The sequence below is a fragment of the Acartia tonsa genome, chromosome 9 (genome assembly GCF_053477335.1).
Source record: "Acartia tonsa isolate MP-2025a chromosome 9, ASM5347733v1, whole genome shotgun sequence".
Taxonomy (NCBI): domain Eukaryota; kingdom Metazoa; phylum Arthropoda; class Copepoda; order Calanoida; family Acartiidae; genus Acartia; species Acartia tonsa.
Window position 1 is genome coordinate 890172 of NC_137268.1, and position 17813 is coordinate 907984.

Sequence of the window (17813 nt, forward strand, 5' to 3'; positions counted from 1 at the left end):
ACATAATTGTTGCTTAAGTCAACCCACTTATCCTAGACAAAATTCATCCATAAATCTTCTTTACTTCATTGCAATGATGAGTTTTAGATCGGAAAAAAATTTATTATTTTCAACAAATTATTCCTTTAAAACCTGTTTATTAGTTTATTTTTGAAATTTGAAAATATGCATTCAATTACCAGACAGATGGTAACAAATTTTTTACCATCTTTTTAATTTATCCACCCTCCCCCCCCCCCCCCCTCTTCCCTCTATTATCTCAGCTATTGAAGCTAGAGGGCTAAAGATTTTGAGCGTGTCTGCTGCTTAAAATTAAAAATAATTTAGGGGGGGGGAAGTCTTTTTTTCTTGGAGTGATTTCTTTTGGGAGGGTGGTTGTATCCTCCCAACCTTCCCAGGACCTATAAGAAGCTACCATGTAAAAGAGTACCTTCAGTTCAATGGTTAGTGAGATCTCTTGGTACACACATACACTCATAGATCCTTTTACTTTATCATAGATATGCTGATACTCTTCAAGCCGGGTCTGCCAGATCCATCTGTCTAGTACTAGTGGCTACGCCCCTAGAATTTAACAACCAGACTTTTCATTTTAGATGTAAAAAGAAAAAGTAAATTAAATTTTTTTTTGGGGGGGGGAGTGGTCTTTTTTTAAGGGGTAATTTCTCTCAGGATAACTTGTTTTACCCTACATTTTTTTTCATCTATTTAAATATTTTTTCTTTCTTGAGAGCATTGTCTTTTGAGACATGAACTTAATTCAATACTCTTTTTTTCTGTTATATGTGTTTAGAACTTAGATTTTGTCATCTAAATTCTAATAAGACTAAAAGCAACTTTTTTAGTACAACTTATTACAAAATTATTGGTTTTAAAAAGCCCAATGATTCTAGATGATTTTTGGAATTATTGGTCGGGAATATTGAGAAAGATAAAGATCTAGGCTCATAGTTTAAGCAACTAGAAAATGATTGAAGCAATACCAATAAGAATAGATTTGATCATATAAAAGATATTAAAAACCTGATTAAGATTTAGGTTGTTTAGAGTTAGAAAAAATTTAATTGTTGATTGCTATGAATGCATACACTTTTTAGGTAAATAGCAATTATAATCCTTATTTGTATTATAAAAGGTAACTTACTAAATTTTTCTTGATCTTAGTGAGAATTACACTTTATGATCAGAATTTAGTAAAAAAAATAGATTTTGTCAACATTTATATTATAAAATCCAAACCATGACTCCATGAGTTAAGACTCTAGGGGGCTAGGTGTCGCTTCGGGTACTAGGTAACTAGACCTCTCTCCACGCACCTTGAAGCATACATACAATACTTATGATTGCGGTGTAAAGCGTCCATTCACCCATCAGACAACCAACTCTCTGAGATGCACGACCTTTGTCTGAGAAGTCCCAACTGTGCATGGTAACAAGTTGCGCCTGTTTTGGGCCAAGGCATTCCCACCACTCTGACTATTTACGTCGCGCATCTGACATAGTAGCAGTGGGAACCATTTTTAATGTCTTAAGTTATGACGTGGTGCAATCATGGATATACAGACAAAGGAATGTTTAGACCATAATTGAAGTGTATCTGCGCTATTTTTCATGAATCCCTGAATAGCTAGGCTGCAATTAAAGATTACAGACGTATAAACATCTCAAAGTCTAAAGTCTCAAATTGGCTGTAATTTAGGATATAAAGACAGACAGACCTACAAACATTCCCTAGTTGTAGGGTATCTGTTGTTTATTTGGATGCAATTATTGACATAAAGATAGATGGACAAACAGACAGACCCTAAGTAACTGCACTACTGTTTTTGTATTCTTATGACAAAGTAACAGGATATGTGTGTGTCTGTGAGTGTTTTTACCAAATGATCTTGCTAACCACTGAACTAATATGGGGTTCTCCTTTACATTGTACCTGGTAAGGTTTAAAACTATTATATGGGAGGGTACCACCACCATCCCAACAGAAATCTCCCTAATAAAATAATGACTGCCCCCCTCTCCCACTAGGGGTTAGGGGTGAAGCAACTTGTAGATTAAACAGTAAAAGCCAAAAATGGTTAATCCAATAGAGGTCAAAATATTTATAAAATTTTCTAAAAGTAATGTTCTTCAAAAATAAGGAAATTACAGCCATTTAATATGTTTGTGTAAAAACCAAGGTTATTTAATAAAAGGGTTAAGGAAATAACAAATTATTGTGACTCACCCATAGTAAGAAATTCAGGACAGGGGACATGCACAAAGTTTTTTAGCCCTCTAACTCCTATATAAGCCAAGATAATAGCGGGGGCGTTTAACCCCCCCCCCCCACCCGCTCATGACAGGGACATGAACAAAAATTGTTAGTCCTCTAACTCCAATATTAGCCCGGATAATAGGAGGGGGGGAGATTAACACCCCCCTCCCCCAGTCAGAAATTCTTTATCAATCAGGGGACATTTTTAAGCACTCTTTCTTTAATAGGAGCTGAGAGAATAATAGGGTGAAGGGGTCATTGAATGTCCCTCTCCCCTCCTCCTCCCCCCTCCCCCACTTATTAAGGTCCAGAAAGGGGCCCGACTGGTAAAAGGCTTAAAAGGCAATATTTTACAAAAATTTGTCTGCAATTTTTATCAACTCGAATTTTTTTGAATACAACATATTAGTAACAAAACTATATTTTCACTTGGGCCTAAGTAGGCATAAACTAGACTGTGTGAAAGAGTTTTTTAGTATTTGTGCCTTAGGCAATTTCTGTCTGCTTTTTAGGAAAATGTCTAACCATATGATTTTTATGTAATTTCTTTTGAGAGAATGAGCCAAATGTCGTCTTTGCTTTAAGAATATCTTGTGCATATAAACTACTGTAATTACAAAAAAGAATTCTTGTATATCTATTCTATGTTATTTATTATAATCTAGATGATAATTTATAAGGATATTGTAATTTACACAAAAATCTGTAAAATAGGTTTCATTAATATAATATTTATATTTTCTAACATTTTGTTTTCTAGGAAAATTTGTCAGGATTTTTGAGAGATGTCTAAAGCATTTTTTTGTAATGACTATTACATCCTTTAGGCTACTTTACATCCATGGACTGACAAGGGAATGGTAAAATGGTGATTAACGTTCCCCTTCCCTGACTACCTGACAAACAAAGTGTTCCAGAGATCTAAATGAACATATTATAATCATATCTATAATACAAAGTAGAGCAATGTCTGTCTGTTTGTCTGTGTGTCTGTTTGTCTGTTTGTTTGTAGCAAAGGATCTCGCTAACCGCTGAACCGATCGGGTTCTCCTTTACAGGGTACCTTCTCATAAGTCCCGGGAAGGTTTATAACTATTTTCTTGGGGGGTGGGACACCCTGAACCCCTCCAAAAAATTAAAAATCCCCCCCCCATCAAAAAATTTTTTTTTTCTTTTTAAAACTAAAATTAAAATAGTGGGGTCGACTACCCCCCCCAAAAAAAAAAAAAATAATTATCCCCCCCCAAAAAAAACATTTTTTTTAAATTTTTTCTTCTAAATCTACAATATGAAAAATTGGTTTGATTTAACCTTTTGGGGCAAAGCCCCTAGAGGCTAGGGGCGAAGCTGCTAGTTAGAACATAAAGTAGTAGTAATATTTAGGAAGTGAAAGTTTCATAATTTTTTTTTTTTTTTTGGGGGGGGGGTATAATTTTTTTTTCATAGGGAGGGTAAGGGTACCCACCTCCAAACTAGTTATAAACCTTCACAGGACTTATGAGAAGCTACCCTATAAAGGAGAACCTGATGGTTTCAGTGGTTAGCAAGATCATTAGGTACAAACAAACAGACAAACATCCTGTCACTTTGTTATATGGATTTCATCATTTCATGTTAGTTTTTACTAAAGTTTTTATGGACTTGTTGTATTTTTTCTCCCAAAAAGATAATTAAACGCCGCGCCCATTCTACACTTCTAAAACTGCCAATAGACAAACATAATAGAGTTATTAATAAACAATATCATACAAATTAGCTATCTACTTATTTAGAATTGAAAGATATCATCAGAGAGAGATAGTAAACGTATATGCTTCATTGCTTATAAATACATATAAGTTGTTTAGAGTGGTAGGACTAAAGAAATAATACTTGCACCGCCCGAGGCAAATTGTCTGCTTTTTAAAGTTTATACAGTTTCTTGGATTGATAAAATCAGAGGGAGGTAGTAGTTAAGAAACTTTGTAAAAGTTGTTTAGAGAGGTAGTGCTATGAAATAATATACCGCCGCGCCGGAGGCAATTTGTCTGCTTTTTTTATATCTATACAGATTTCATGATTCAAATGTCGTTTTTGTTCTTTAAATTTAATTATTGATAAAATTTATATTTTTAGTAGTGAAGCTACTCTATAATTTGAAATGTCCAGATAGATGGCTGAAATTTTCAGGGATTTAATAAGTTTACATTTTACATAATTCCACAAAGTTTAATTAAGATTTACTTATTGGTAGTGTTGCTAGATCGATTCCTAGATTTTCACATTATAAATCATGAAAGGTTTTGTGATTTTATATAAACTTTTATTTTGTATTTAATAATTCATTCTGGATGTTCTTCCATGATTTTTCAGCTTCGCTACTTATGGATGTTGTCATCCTTGTTTATGAAAAATGAATGATAATTTGTTTGTTTGTCTAAATTTCTACTTTAAGCTCTGCTTTTATTGATGTTGTTAAATTATATAAGGCTGCGGCCTTTGCATTTAGGGGATCTATATGCAGGAAAGAAGTAGCAAAATAGCCTAAAAGCCATCACGAGGCTTAGATCTAATAAAAATGGGATTCACATGATTATGAACTTGCCCTGTTTTACTGTTATTCTTATTATATTTTAACAATATAAAATTTAATTCAAAAAAAAGTCTTTCTAAAAAAAAATACAGCAAAACCAGATTTAAAGTTTGACGACAGAGAGAGATGGTTTAAAATGATAAACATATATATTTATTATATACATTCTTATGGTTACTTTCTCTTAGTGTGCCATGAGAACCAACTGTTCACCATAATATGAAAATAAACATTGCAACCAGCTTGCTTGCACTAGATAAATGAAACTAGGTTTATGGAAGATTTTTAAAAGCGAAGCTTTTCTATAATTAGGGTCCGTCCATATGTCACAGACAGTTAGCTTACTTTGTTAATTAAGGCATGTTAGCATTGTCCTATTGATTTCATACTTTGTATGATGATTTCTGTAGTAGTTTGAAAGCGTACCAACTCTATAATCATTACCAAAATGTCCGTATGTCCATTATAAACAAGTTGATTTTTTACTTTTTTAACAACAAATTTTTATGTGATCTAATTATCCGATTGATCTGATATTTAGTATATTTATTCCTGAGACAACAAAGTACAATTTTATAAGCAAGGCAACTCTAATCAAGTCCTGAAAATGCAAGTATGTCCAAAATCATTATTTTGTATAAAGCAGTTTTTCAACAAATTTACTTACAATTTTGCTTCGCCTCTTATAAAATTATATTCTGAGTATTCAGTTCTGACACTATACAAGTGTTAATGTCCGTTTGTCCTACCACATCAGTGCTTTGCTTTTATGGATGTTGTCCCCCTTGTTTAAACAGAAAATAGCTTAATACCACACTGCAGGACTATTAAGTATATTTCCAGGAGAGCAGAGCCCAATTGGTTGAGCGGTTTCTGAGATCTTAAGCTTCAGACTTACAGACAGACAGACAGACAAATGGACAGATAAACAGACAGACAAACGGACAAACAAATGGACAGACAGACGGACAAATAGACAGACAGATAGATGGACAGACAGACAGAAAGATGTTCAGACGGACAGACAGACAGACAGATAGACAGACAGATAGATGGACAGACAGACAGAAAGACGTACAGACGGACAGACAGACAGACAGATGGGCAGACAGACAGACGAACAGACAAACATACAGATGGACATACATATGGTCATACAGACGGACAGACAGGCGGATAGAGCGACAGACAGACAGACAAACAGACAGATGAACAGACAGTCTGACAGACAGATGGTCAGACAGACGGAGAGATAGATGATTAGACAGATGGACAGACAGACGGACAGACAGACAGACAGACGGTCAGACAGACAGACGGATATACAAAATAATAGAGAGACAAATGGATAGACAGACAGGCATTGTTCTCTACTTTTCATAATAAGAAATATGACAAGAATTGTCTATTAAAGTTTGATAGTGTCATAGCATAAAAATATAAATACTAGATACTTTTTTACAGTTAGAAGAGTTAGAAGATGAAACCCAGTATGTTTCTTTTAAATTTATATTTTGATTTAGCTCACTAATAATGATATATAATGATAATCTATACCTTATTTTTTTTATTGACTTGATGCATTTTGTATAAAAAAATATTTTGTTGTTTTTAACAAATTAATGGAAATATTATTACTTATATAAATATTATAACTTTTTCAGATTTTTATATTCTCTAATAAAGTGAAACATGTATGGGCTAAATTAATGATTCTCCCCATCCCGTCCCCTCCTACTGTATGAAAGAACGAACCAATTAATGAGTTTTATGTTAGCAAGCTAAATTGATAAAAAAAATTCCACCTGTCTATATAATAACCATGTAATAACTGTTTTGAAAGCAATTTTACCCCACTTATAGTTATCAGAATTGAATGATTAATGGCTTATTTTCTTCGTTTTTAATGCAATTAATAGAACAACAACAAAAATATTTCAGTTTTTATTTAAAAAGTACAGTAAAATCTAAAATTTTAATGTTAGGTGTCAACATCTAAAAATGGTTTTAGCATTTTTCTTGTGCTCAAATATTCAACCTTTTGCAAGAATGGCTGCTAAACACTTCAAAGTTGAGATATAGAGCTAAAAATGTATACAGATACTATTAGGGACATGTACTAGAACATATTGAAGTTTGAAGGTCAAATCTCATCCAGGGAGGGAGTACTGGCCCCCAAAGTCGACTATAAATAATCCAATGTTTTTCTTGCAAAGGGTAGAAGAAAGAATGGCGGTTTCCGTTTTTCGGCAATGGTCAGAAAAAATAATTTTTTGTTATGAAAAATAAAAGTTCGTCCTAAAATTTGGTTATCCTAGCTTTAAAATTGGCCGCTCTACAGCTGTTTTAATATTTAGCGGCTGGACGCTAAAACGTGGCTAAGGAGCAGTCTGACCGCTATGACTAGGTAATTAGGTAATTTTCTCTAAAAATACACATAAACCACGTACCAGAAAAAAAATTTACGTCTCTATCTGTAACAGAAGCCGAGATAGAGGTGGGGGCTAAATTAGCCCCTCCCCCCCCCCCAAATCTATTAAGGTGAGAATTGGGGCCCGATTTGTAAGGGTTAAAAGAGTCTAAGAGGGTGAAACTTTTCTTTACATGTATTCGGTTGAAATAATGCAAAAAAAAAGAAAGCTGGGCAACTGTGAAAAAAAAATCAATGTTAATTAAGTTGATTGAAGTGAAATTGTGCACCTATTGATAACAGTAATAAAATAATAGATTCAAAGTGAAATTGTACACTTATTGCTTAGTTAATAAAAGAATAAATGCAAATCTTACTATTTTTAATTAGTTGTATATAGATATGCAAAGGGTGAGACATATTATTTTATACATATCATTAAACTATTCCTTTTTTTCTATTGTTTATGTTCAATTAACTTAAATTTTGTAATGGAAACATTATTTTAAATATGAATGTATGATAATTATGTAAATAAATTTAGTTGATATTGTTATGGCTAGTTTATGGAGGAATAAACATTCCAGGGAGCTATCCTCAGCTGATAAACCAGCAAAGTCAGTTTCATCAACCTGGAAATATACAAAATGCAGGTTTATATAATAATTGTTTATAACTGTTTTCTATTTTGTTAAAGGGAAAACAAGCTTGTGCAATATTGTGTAAAATTGTTAGTAGGCTTCCAGTCAAAAGCAATTATTAAGTCTAACTGTTCATAATATTGACAAACGCTTAGTATAATTAAATGCATATTTAAATACAGTTAGAATAATCTCAATATGAATGGAAGCTTACTCACAATTTTACACAATATTGCAATTTTTTTGTTTACATTTTTAGGATATTTTCTATATTTTATAATTATATATAACTGTTCATAACTTTTTATAAATAAAATCTTTATAACTTTTTATATTTTTTCATAATGATTTATTTATAATAGAAAAAAATGAAAATTTTATTTTTAGGGGGGTGGGGGTGTTCCACCCCCCAAGAAAATAGCTTAAAACCACTACAGGATCAAAAGGTATATTCCCTGAAGAGTAGAATCCAATTGGTTCAGTGGTTACCAAGATCTTAAGGGATAGACAGACAGACGGACAGACATCATTCAACTTTGTATTATAAATTAAAATTTATTTTACAGATTCAATATTGAGTTTGTAATTATGCAATATGTATAAGGCATGCCCCAGCAAGCCAGCCAGTGGACTAATCAGCAACTGGCACAGTGGTATTGGTGGCAGAACCACATGATGTTAAATAAAAAAGAAAAAGGTAAAAATGTCCAAGCAAATATAAATCAAAATCATTTTCTTAACCATAGATCCAACAAACCCTCACTCTCGGACAATTTTCCTCCATATCGGGACATAAATAAATTATATATATTATTATAATAGCAATATGATATATTAGATAATTATTAAATGATTTTGTTATATTGTTACAATATCACAAGTTACATGATGGTTTTTATTTATTTCCCATCTAATCATTAGACATACTAATTGAGATTTTAATAAAACAAAAAAATAATTTTGACATAATGATTAAAATAGTGCAGACATTGCCCATGTTGGATTATTCAGGTGCAGTACGTAGCCCTAAGGCTGGAGCACATCCATGATAGTGTTTTGGCACTTTTGCTGGCCAAATAACCCAACTTATTATTTTGACTGTGTTCTGTAATATCAATCAAAGTAAAATCCACAATTGTGCTATTAGTATATAAATAAACATGTATTTCCAGCTTTATTTTAGTCCAGAGGTTGATTCTTAAAAAAGAATTTGCCCCACTAATCGGTTAGTAGGGCAAAATTGTTCTCGAGAAAAATCCTCCAAAATCACATCAAAAATCTAAAAAAATTAGATAAAATGATAGAAGGGTTATTAACATAAGATTTTATTTAATTTTTGCAGATTTTTAATGTGATTTTGGAGGATTTTTCTTGAAAACAATTTTGCCCCACTAACCGAATAGTGGGGCAATTTTTTTTAAGAATCCACCTCTGGTTAGATAATTAGGTAAACCATACAGATCCTGTATGGAAAGACTATTAATGCATTAATATATATTAATTGTTATTGGATCAGTGTATAACTTTTGTGTTTGTGTTCTGGAACATATGAATAGCTATTTCTTGCATTGTATTATAATCAGCTTTCTACAGATATAAAATGTACAATTATAAGATTTAATCTCAAATTTAATCTTATAAATCCACCTGATATTAATCAGATAATGATTATGAGAAAGGAATTGTTTTTTTCCAACTTGAACTAAATTTATTTAGTTATATTTTTTAGCATATGAATGTAAAGAAGGTTGGACTGAAAATCTAGAATCAGGTAAAGCAAAAATATTTCTAAATTTATTTTAACTATAAGTTTAAATTATTTCCAGAATCATGCTACAAAGTATTGGAGGAAAGACTAGACTGGCAAAGTGCTAAAACAAAGTGTGCCTCACTAGCCAAAGGATCACAATTGGCATCTGTTCTCAACAGCCAAGAAAATAAATTTATAAAATGTGAGTTGACAAAATAAAATACTTATTATTTTGTCCTTAATAGTAATTAGTTGCCATAAACTGCAGCCAAAGAAGATGTTCAATATTCCTGGAGACCAGAAAGGTCAACACCTGAAAAATCTTAACTGGAATTTACAACATTTGGCGTTATACTCTTAAAGTTTTATTTGTTCAATTTTTAAAATTTTGCTCAACCCGCCAACAAAACTATGACTCTGACCGAGAACAATAATTAAGTTAGGTTAGGTTAGGTTATATGCTAGGGAATAGAGTGCCTGTAGCTAGGCAGGCAAGGGGGCCGAGCACTGTGGCTAGGCAGGCTAGGGAGGAAAGTGCTGCAGCTAGGTAGGCCAGGGGGCCAAACACTGCAGCCAGAGAAATAGTTTTGTTAGGGGGAGGGGGGGGGGGGGAGTAATCAAATTTTCAAAATTGATAAAAATAATCCCAAGAGGATAATACCTAACATTTAACTTTAGATTAGTTTATTATGGGATATTTCAGTGTAAACTTTCAATGCTATTTTCCTACAATAGACATTGACAAATTTTTACAAAGTTTGTAGAAATCTTGTTTTTTCTGAAGTATAGTTTTTTTTAGGTTATTATGTTCTGGCTATAAAATGTTAATTTTAATTTAGGTTTTTTAGTTAATTATGACATGATTCACCATCAATTGTGGCTTGGGGGAAATGACATCACAAGAGAGGGTTCTTGGGAATGGGCTGACGGTACCCAAAGTAAATTTTAAAAATAATTATATTTTATAATTATAAAACAAAATTTTATAAATAACTTATTTATTACAGTAAATTTTACTGATTGGAACAGGAATGGACCAATTGCTAAAAATGACCATAATTGTTTGTTGGTAATATCTTTAACTCTTGTAAACCTTTATCTGTTGAAAAGGGAGTTCATTGATCACCACCAATAATTTTTACCTGCTATTTTATATATTTACTAGCGGCTTCGCCCCTAGCCTCTAGGGGCTTTGTCCCAAGAGGTTTGATCAAACCAATTTTTCGTATTTTAGATTTAAAATAAAAAAGTAAAAAAAAAATTTTTTTTTGGGGGGGGGGTTAGTCGACCCCATTATTTTAATTTTAGTTTTAAAAAGAAAAAATTTTTTTTTTTTTTGGGGGGGGGTATTTTTAATTTTTTGGGGGGTTAGGGTTGTCCCACCCCCCAAGAAAATAGTTATAAACCTTCCTGGGAACTATGAGAAGCTACCCTGTAAAGGAGGACCCGATCGGTTCAGCGGTTAGAGAGATCCTTCGCTACAAACAAACAGACAAACACACATACACACAGACAGACATGGTTCTACTTTGTATTATAGATTGAATCAGAACTATGGCTTCATGGGACTCCCTGAAAAGGCCTTGAGGAGTAGAATCGGGAACTTTTGTCCGTTTCAAAATACCTTATTCCTAGCCTTAGAAATGACTATTAAACAACAATTTTTGGGGGCTTTATTGAGAATTGTCCAATTTGTAGAGGTTTCTTTGTGATTTTCTCCGGCTAATAACAAGATAATATGAAACAGACAAAAGTTTCTTATTCTACCCCCCCACCCCCCCAAGATTTGTTCAGGGAGCACCTTGAAGCCATAGTTCTGATTAAATAAATTGAAGACTCACATTAAAAAATAGGTATACAATTAAATGTATGGTCGCCAACGGTTTTTAGACTTTTAATTTTAAATCATGCAAAGGTTTATTATGCTTATATAAATCAAATGCAAGTTCTAGCTTAGGTCTCAGATAAAGATATTCTAAATTAACCAACCCTAACCTATACTATATATATATATATTACAATAGAAAATCATAAATTATCAGCTAACTTAAAAAACATTTTTAATAGTTTAGAAAAATGAAACTTGTTGCATGATAATTTTTAGGCTCAAGAAGGTCATGGTTGGCAATGGACTGATTTTCCATGTGGTTACAAAATCTATGCCTTGTGCAAGATGCCAATTCAATCTTAAACTATTTTTTGTATTCATTCGAATCCGGTGGATAGGAACCGGTTCATCCAGGGGCGTCCAAGCTTTTTTTTTTGGGGGGGGTAAAAAAATTTTAGGGGGGGGGTTAATTCGTGTTTGATGGGGGTAAAATGGCGCGCGAAGCGCGCCAAAATTTTTTTTTACCCCCCCCCAAAATTTTTACCCTGGGGGTAAAATTTGATGGGGGGGGGGTAATTACCCCCCCTAAAGTCTGTTGGGGGGGTAAATACTCCCCCCAAACTAATTTTCCCCGGGGGTAAAATTTTTGGGGGGGGTAATTTAATTATGTAAAAAAAGCACCTACCTAATCTATTAAGTTAATAAGTACTATCCTATAACATAAAGTAGTAAGAAAGGTTTATTTGACTATAGCTTCAGATTTCATTACTTTTAATACTGAGTTCTCCTTTTTAGGAAAGCTTAACATAGATCCCATGATGGTTCCACACTATTATAGGTCAATCCTTTGAGTGGTTTTAGGCTATTTTTCTCCTCCCTTTTTACCCTTTAGAAAACACGAGTTCTTAGATGCTAATGGCGCCACTACTATTCAAATATATAGTAGTATCTCATTCTTTAGAACATAAAAATACAATAATTAACTCACTAACCAATAAGCAAAATGATTATACTTTAAAGTGAAGCGTCTTATAGGTCCTGGTAAATTTTATAACTAGTTTTGAGACACCCTGACATCCTCCCAAAAGAAATCGCCTATAGAAATTCTTTTTCATTATTTAATGAAATATCTATTTTATGGAATCTTCAGTGCTTTACAATTACAATCATAGATCCCCGGGATGGTATTTACTCCCCCCCCCCCCAAAAAAAAAAAAATTTCAGTAAAATTTTTTTTTAAAGAAATTCTAATTTGGGGGGGGTAAATACCCCCCCAGAAATTTTTTTTTAAAGAACATTTATTTTGGGGGGGTAATTACCCCCCCAAAATGGTTTGGGTGGGGTAAATACCCCCCCCAAAATCGTTGGGGGTGCCTAGGGCACCCCTAAAATCGTTTGGGGGTGCCAAATGGCCCATTACCCCCCCCCTTGGACGCCTATGGGTTCATCCATACGAAAAAACTATGTCTAGCATCATATTATATCCAGCTTTCTACGAATCTAAAAATGTTTAATCATAAGATTAAAACCAGTTTTTTTAGCCCGTGCCTACGGCACCTAGGGGCTAAATAACTGGTTTTAATCTTATAATTGTACATTCTATATCTGCGGAAAGCCGTTTATAATACGATGCGAGAAATAACTATTATTGACATCACAATATTTATTACAAGTACATTCCTATATTTATATTATTTGTAGTTTAATTTCTTTTTTGAAAACCAATACTTAGCTTCCCTTTGTATTGTACAGCATTCAAAAGATCTAACTGGACACACACACACAAACAAATGTTGTAAAATGTATATAATTGACATTGTTTTTGTAAAACATTGTTCTTTTTGTTGCTTTACTACTCATTATCTAATTTTTAATTGGTTATAATAAAATTATCTTGCTTTGCTACATTAGACTGTTTCATCAAAATACACTTTTTCGAATTTTAGTCTTCTCCTAACCTAAAAAGTTACTTTAGGAGCAAAATACATGTACAAAATTTCAGCTCTCTATCTCTACTGGCGACCTAGCGCCAGGCATGTAAAATATCAACAGATAACGGTAGCACGGCAGTTTTAACAATACCTCAGCAATGTGCAGGTTTTAAGCTCTTCTGTATATTTCAATTTAAACACACAAGGACAAAGATGTATTATCCCAAAAATCTTTTGTCAAAGTCTACTCTACACCTAGCGCCAGTCAGTTTTCTAAAATCATGCTTTTTATACCTGTGAAAATAGAACTCGCCAGCGCTAGGTGTAGAGTAGACTTTGACAAAAGATTTTTGGGATATTATACATCTTTGGTCTTATGTGTTTAAATTGAAATCTGCAGATCACCTAAATTCATCTTCCAAGCCATTCTCCAAGCATTTTAATTTTTTTTTATGAAATAACGGGATTTCAAAACTGCCCTTTGAAAATGACCGTACGTCCGTAACGGATAGCTTTTTTTGTTAATTTAGGCATGTTAGAATTGTCCTTTTATGGATGTTGTCATCCTTGTTTTTCTGTAATTTACCGAAAAATTTTGATGGTTTAGTTAAACTTTTTAAACTAATAATTTTTAAATGCGAAGCTTTTCTATAATTAGGGTTGGTCTGTTTGTACATCCATCTGTTGATGCTAGCTCCTATTTTTAATTTAGGCATGTTTTAATTGTCCTATCAATTTCAAAATTGGTATCATGATTCCTATAGTAGTATGGATCTCTATAATTTAGTCCTAGAAATGTGAGTATATCCTTATACAAACAGTATCCTGTATATTCTTTTTATTTAGTTCTATCACTCTACAAGTATTAATGTTCATTTGTCCTACTGTTTCAGAGCTTTGCTTTTATAGATGTTGGTTTCAGAGCTTTGCTTTTATAGATGTTGCGTATTTAAGTTTTTTATTAAGTTTGAAGCAAACTATTATCAAAGAGGCTGCAATAAATCATAAAAAAGGCAAAAGAAAGAAAAAAAACATATACTAACACATTTATTACAGAATACTAGGTTCTACAAATATATTCGTTTTTTTTTTATTAAAATACAGCACAAAGTAACTCGACAAAGTGTAAAAAAAAGCCATGTGACGTCATAAAAATGAGGGATTATTCATCTCTTTTTTTTCCCCCCACTTATCCTCTTATCTCCCTCATTTTTATAACACTTTGTCCAGTTTCCAGCACAAAAATTACACTTTTTCTTTCATAAAAATACAACATTACTTACTTTACAAAGCTTTTCTGTTAATAAGGGTTGGTTTGTACATAACAGACATGCTAGAATTGTGCTATTAATTTCAAACTTTGTATGCTGATTCCATTAACATTTAGGTTCCAGAAAAAAAACAATTTTTTTATGATATAATTATAATTCAACTGATTTTTCGAAATATTGTTTATTAGGTTAACATGGTACAATATTAGAAGCAAAGTATCTCTAAAATCAAGCCCAAAAGTATAAGTATTTCCTTAAACGGACTCCTTTATTAAAGTAAATTTCAATATTGCTTAGACTTATAAGTTAATATTTTGCATAATATGTTCTAATACTTAAGTCAGTCAGACACTATTACTGTGTTCTATGTTCTCTAATTAAATATTAGTAGTTGGCTAAGTATCCCAATCCATATCCCTATTCTCCATTAATTCCCTTCTTAAGGGATGGATGAACTGACCAATATTAGCAACCAAATTTACAACAAATTTTCCCATGTCAATAAATCCACTTAGTCTACATATATCCATATTTATATCATGCAAGAATAAATTGTTAAAAAATATCCATAACATTTATCTGAAATATTAAATACAAATATAGAAGAATTCATATTATACAGTATTGAAAAAATTTAAGGATTATTCTTTTAAATAAACACAATCAATTTGGATGTTTAAAAGGTTTCGTTGTAGTTTACTGTATTTAAAACTTTAAATTGTAGCCTTATAAAGAAAAAGTTTCAGCCCTCACATACAAAGTAAAGACCAGAAAGTCATACAGTGGCGCCGCCTAAAGCGCATTAATTATATGTAATTACTCTTTAGATAGTAGTTGTACCTTCCCCTAAAAAAATTATAAACTTATTAGTTTCTGCATTTAAATGAGAAACATATCGGTTCAGCAGTCAGCTAGCTTCTTTGGTACACACAGGTACATTTTAGATTCTGTTACTTTGTTATTAAGAATGTTTCAATATAACATCATTTTTTGCAAATATGGTTATTATTTTATAGAATTGAGAAGTTTTTAACTTGGTTTTTGTTAAACTTATATTAATTTTAACTAGTATGAAGCTTGTTGTTTTCTTAAGAATTTTTGCAAATATGGTTATTATTTTATAGAATTAAGAAGGCTTGAATAAAGCGAAATATATTTTCTACAAAGAAGTGTGTTCTTCCATGTGTAGTTAGCTCTAGCCGCGCGTTTTTTGAGATTTAACATCATTTTCTGCTTAGAAAACTTAGAAAAAAACCTATTTTTTATAAATTTAATTATGATATGTCTGGTCAAAATTAATATTTACTTATTATGATTTTGTTGTTATTATCTTATAATAACCTGATTTGTTGTTGTTTCCTATTTTTTTATGCTTTTTATTTCTAATCCTTGGAAACTTGTCTGTAATAATAAGCTAAGATTTATCAGTAAAGCTGAGAACCCATTTTAATCCAGAACTTTTAAAATGTCAAATAGGTGTTTTACAATAAGATTGACATTATATTAGAAACAGAGATGTGCAGAAGAGGTGTAAAGGGGGTGTAACCATCCCCTTTTAAATTTAAGGTGGGTGTAAGCTTAAATTTACAGGAATAAGGTATAACTAACAAGCAAAATAAATAGAAAATTATATTTGGGGGACAGATAAAAGGTCGTCAATTCTAAGCATTGCCCCCCCCCCCCCCCCAATGAAGCTTAAAATCACAAATAGGTTTTGTTATTTTTTTCCAGGGATAAGGGATAGGAAACTTGGCCATAAATTAGGTCTCGGCCTGGTTTTGAAAGGGATCATGCAACTTTTACCATTTGCCTAATTTAATGACCTTACTGGCAGACGGCTCATATTGGCTACCGCTCTAAACCAATAGTGTTCTGTGATTTGGGCTTGTTTTGTATCAACCAATCACCAATTGGCGGAAATTTAAGAAGCAGACAATTCTAGAAAAAATAATAATTTGTCTGCTACAAAAAAATAAATATAAATGGTTTTAGATCACATTAGTTTAATTATTAAATCTGCTTAGAGTTAAACATTAAAAAAGGGCCATATAGAAAAAACAAAAATAACGGGATTTTTTTTTGGAAAGAAGGTAGCTACAAATTTTCATTTGGTAGTTTATAAATTAGATGTTGTATTTTGAATTTTAAAAATTTAATACGGAATTGATACAACACCTTTATCCTAATAGTTGTACAATACAACACAGTACAAATATATCATTACATAATAGTATCCAAAGAACTTGATAGAATGTTACCCAAGTGCATATTTATTTATTTATTTTGAATTTTAATTAGCAATGAAATTTTCAAATAAAATTTTTACTCATTAATAAAAATGCAAATAATACAAACTAAAATCTGTCTGAGGAAACCCAACGATAGCTTTCTGACAGTTCAAATTACCAAAGTAAAAGATAAAATAATTTTGGGAGAGAAAAAACTTTATTTTAACAAAAGCCATTAATATATAGGTTTATAAAAAGTTATGTTTTTTACTTAAAACTAGCTACCTGAATTTGATTCTATACTTTATCTACACACACACACACAGCTTTTTCATTAGCGTTTAGGACGAACCACTGCGCCATCCCAAAACTGGTTTATTAGGCCTAGGCTTGAAATAGGCCTGAAATAATATTTTCCTACGTTTCCCATCCCTTATCCCTGTTTTTTTCTGAATTAATTTTATTATTGGTATAAGTGGACTTCTTTCCAGGTATGATTTGTGCTGGTTCTGATGCTGGAGGTATCTCTCCCTGCTCTGGAGAATCTAGAGAACCCTTGGTTTGTCCTGACCTCAATGGTGAATGGTACCTTGCAGGTATACCCTCAGTTTAGTCCTAATGACACAATGTTAAGAATGAATACTTAAACTGTGTACTAGGAGAACAAATAAGTGTATGCTTTAGATTATGATTTACTTTTTCTTGTTTTTTTTCCTTTAATTAATAAATATTTAATAAGATGTCAGACATGAAAGTCAAAAGTCAAGTACATTAAAGAAAAGCTTACAAAGCTTCTAAGCATATACAAAAGTGAAAACTCATTTGCTGTAAAATAATTCTTGAGTATATAAAAACTATTAAAATCTAATACCCAAAGGAATAAATAATCAGGTGAAATTTGTTTAATTTCAGCCCCTCTGAAAGC

At 32.1% G+C, this 17813-nt stretch overlaps 2 protein-coding genes across 3 annotated transcripts in view; both read left to right on the forward strand.

Moving 5' to 3' along the window:
- Positions 1–7563: 7563 nt before the first annotated feature.
- On the forward strand, positions 7564–11872 carry LOC145327981 (snaclec echicetin subunit beta-like). Of its 2 annotated transcripts, none has more exons than XM_080171502.1 (8): positions 7564–7650; positions 7784–7892; positions 8485–8577; positions 9610–9651; positions 9707–9832; positions 10470–10568; positions 10638–10699; positions 11735–11872. In XM_080171502.1, exons 1-8 carry the CDS (start codon positions 7642–7644, stop codon positions 11819–11821), a joined length of 627 nt encoding a protein of 208 aa, XP_080027628.1. In that variant the 5' UTR covers positions 7564–7641; the 3' UTR covers positions 11822–11872. The 2 variants fall into 2 exon arrangements, with proteins under 2 accessions (XP_080027628.1, XP_080027629.1); XM_080171503.1 differs by having other exon boundaries at positions 10470–10559.
- A 5485-nt stretch (positions 11873–17357) lies between these two features.
- Positions 17358–17813, forward strand: part of LOC145327983 (serine protease 41-like) — a 774-nt gene continuing 318 nt past the window's right edge. Inside the window, exon 1 of the mRNA XM_080171509.1 lies at positions 17358–17484. Coding sequence (XP_080027635.1) covers positions 17382–17484 — 103 coding nt within the window. The 5' untranslated portion in view covers positions 17358–17381. The remainder of the gene's footprint in view (positions 17485–17813) is intronic.

Excerpts from the sequence above, each read along its gene's own strand:
- LOC145327981 (XM_080171502.1), top strand. Across the intron at positions 8,578-9,609 it reads GTTAAATAAAAAAGAAAAAG|CATATGAATGTAAAGAAGGT; the intron begins GTAAAAATGTCC and ends TATATTTTTTAG. Across the intron at positions 9,652-9,706 it reads GACTGAAAATCTAGAATCAG|AATCATGCTACAAAGTATTG; the intron begins GTAAAGCAAAAA and ends AATTATTTCCAG.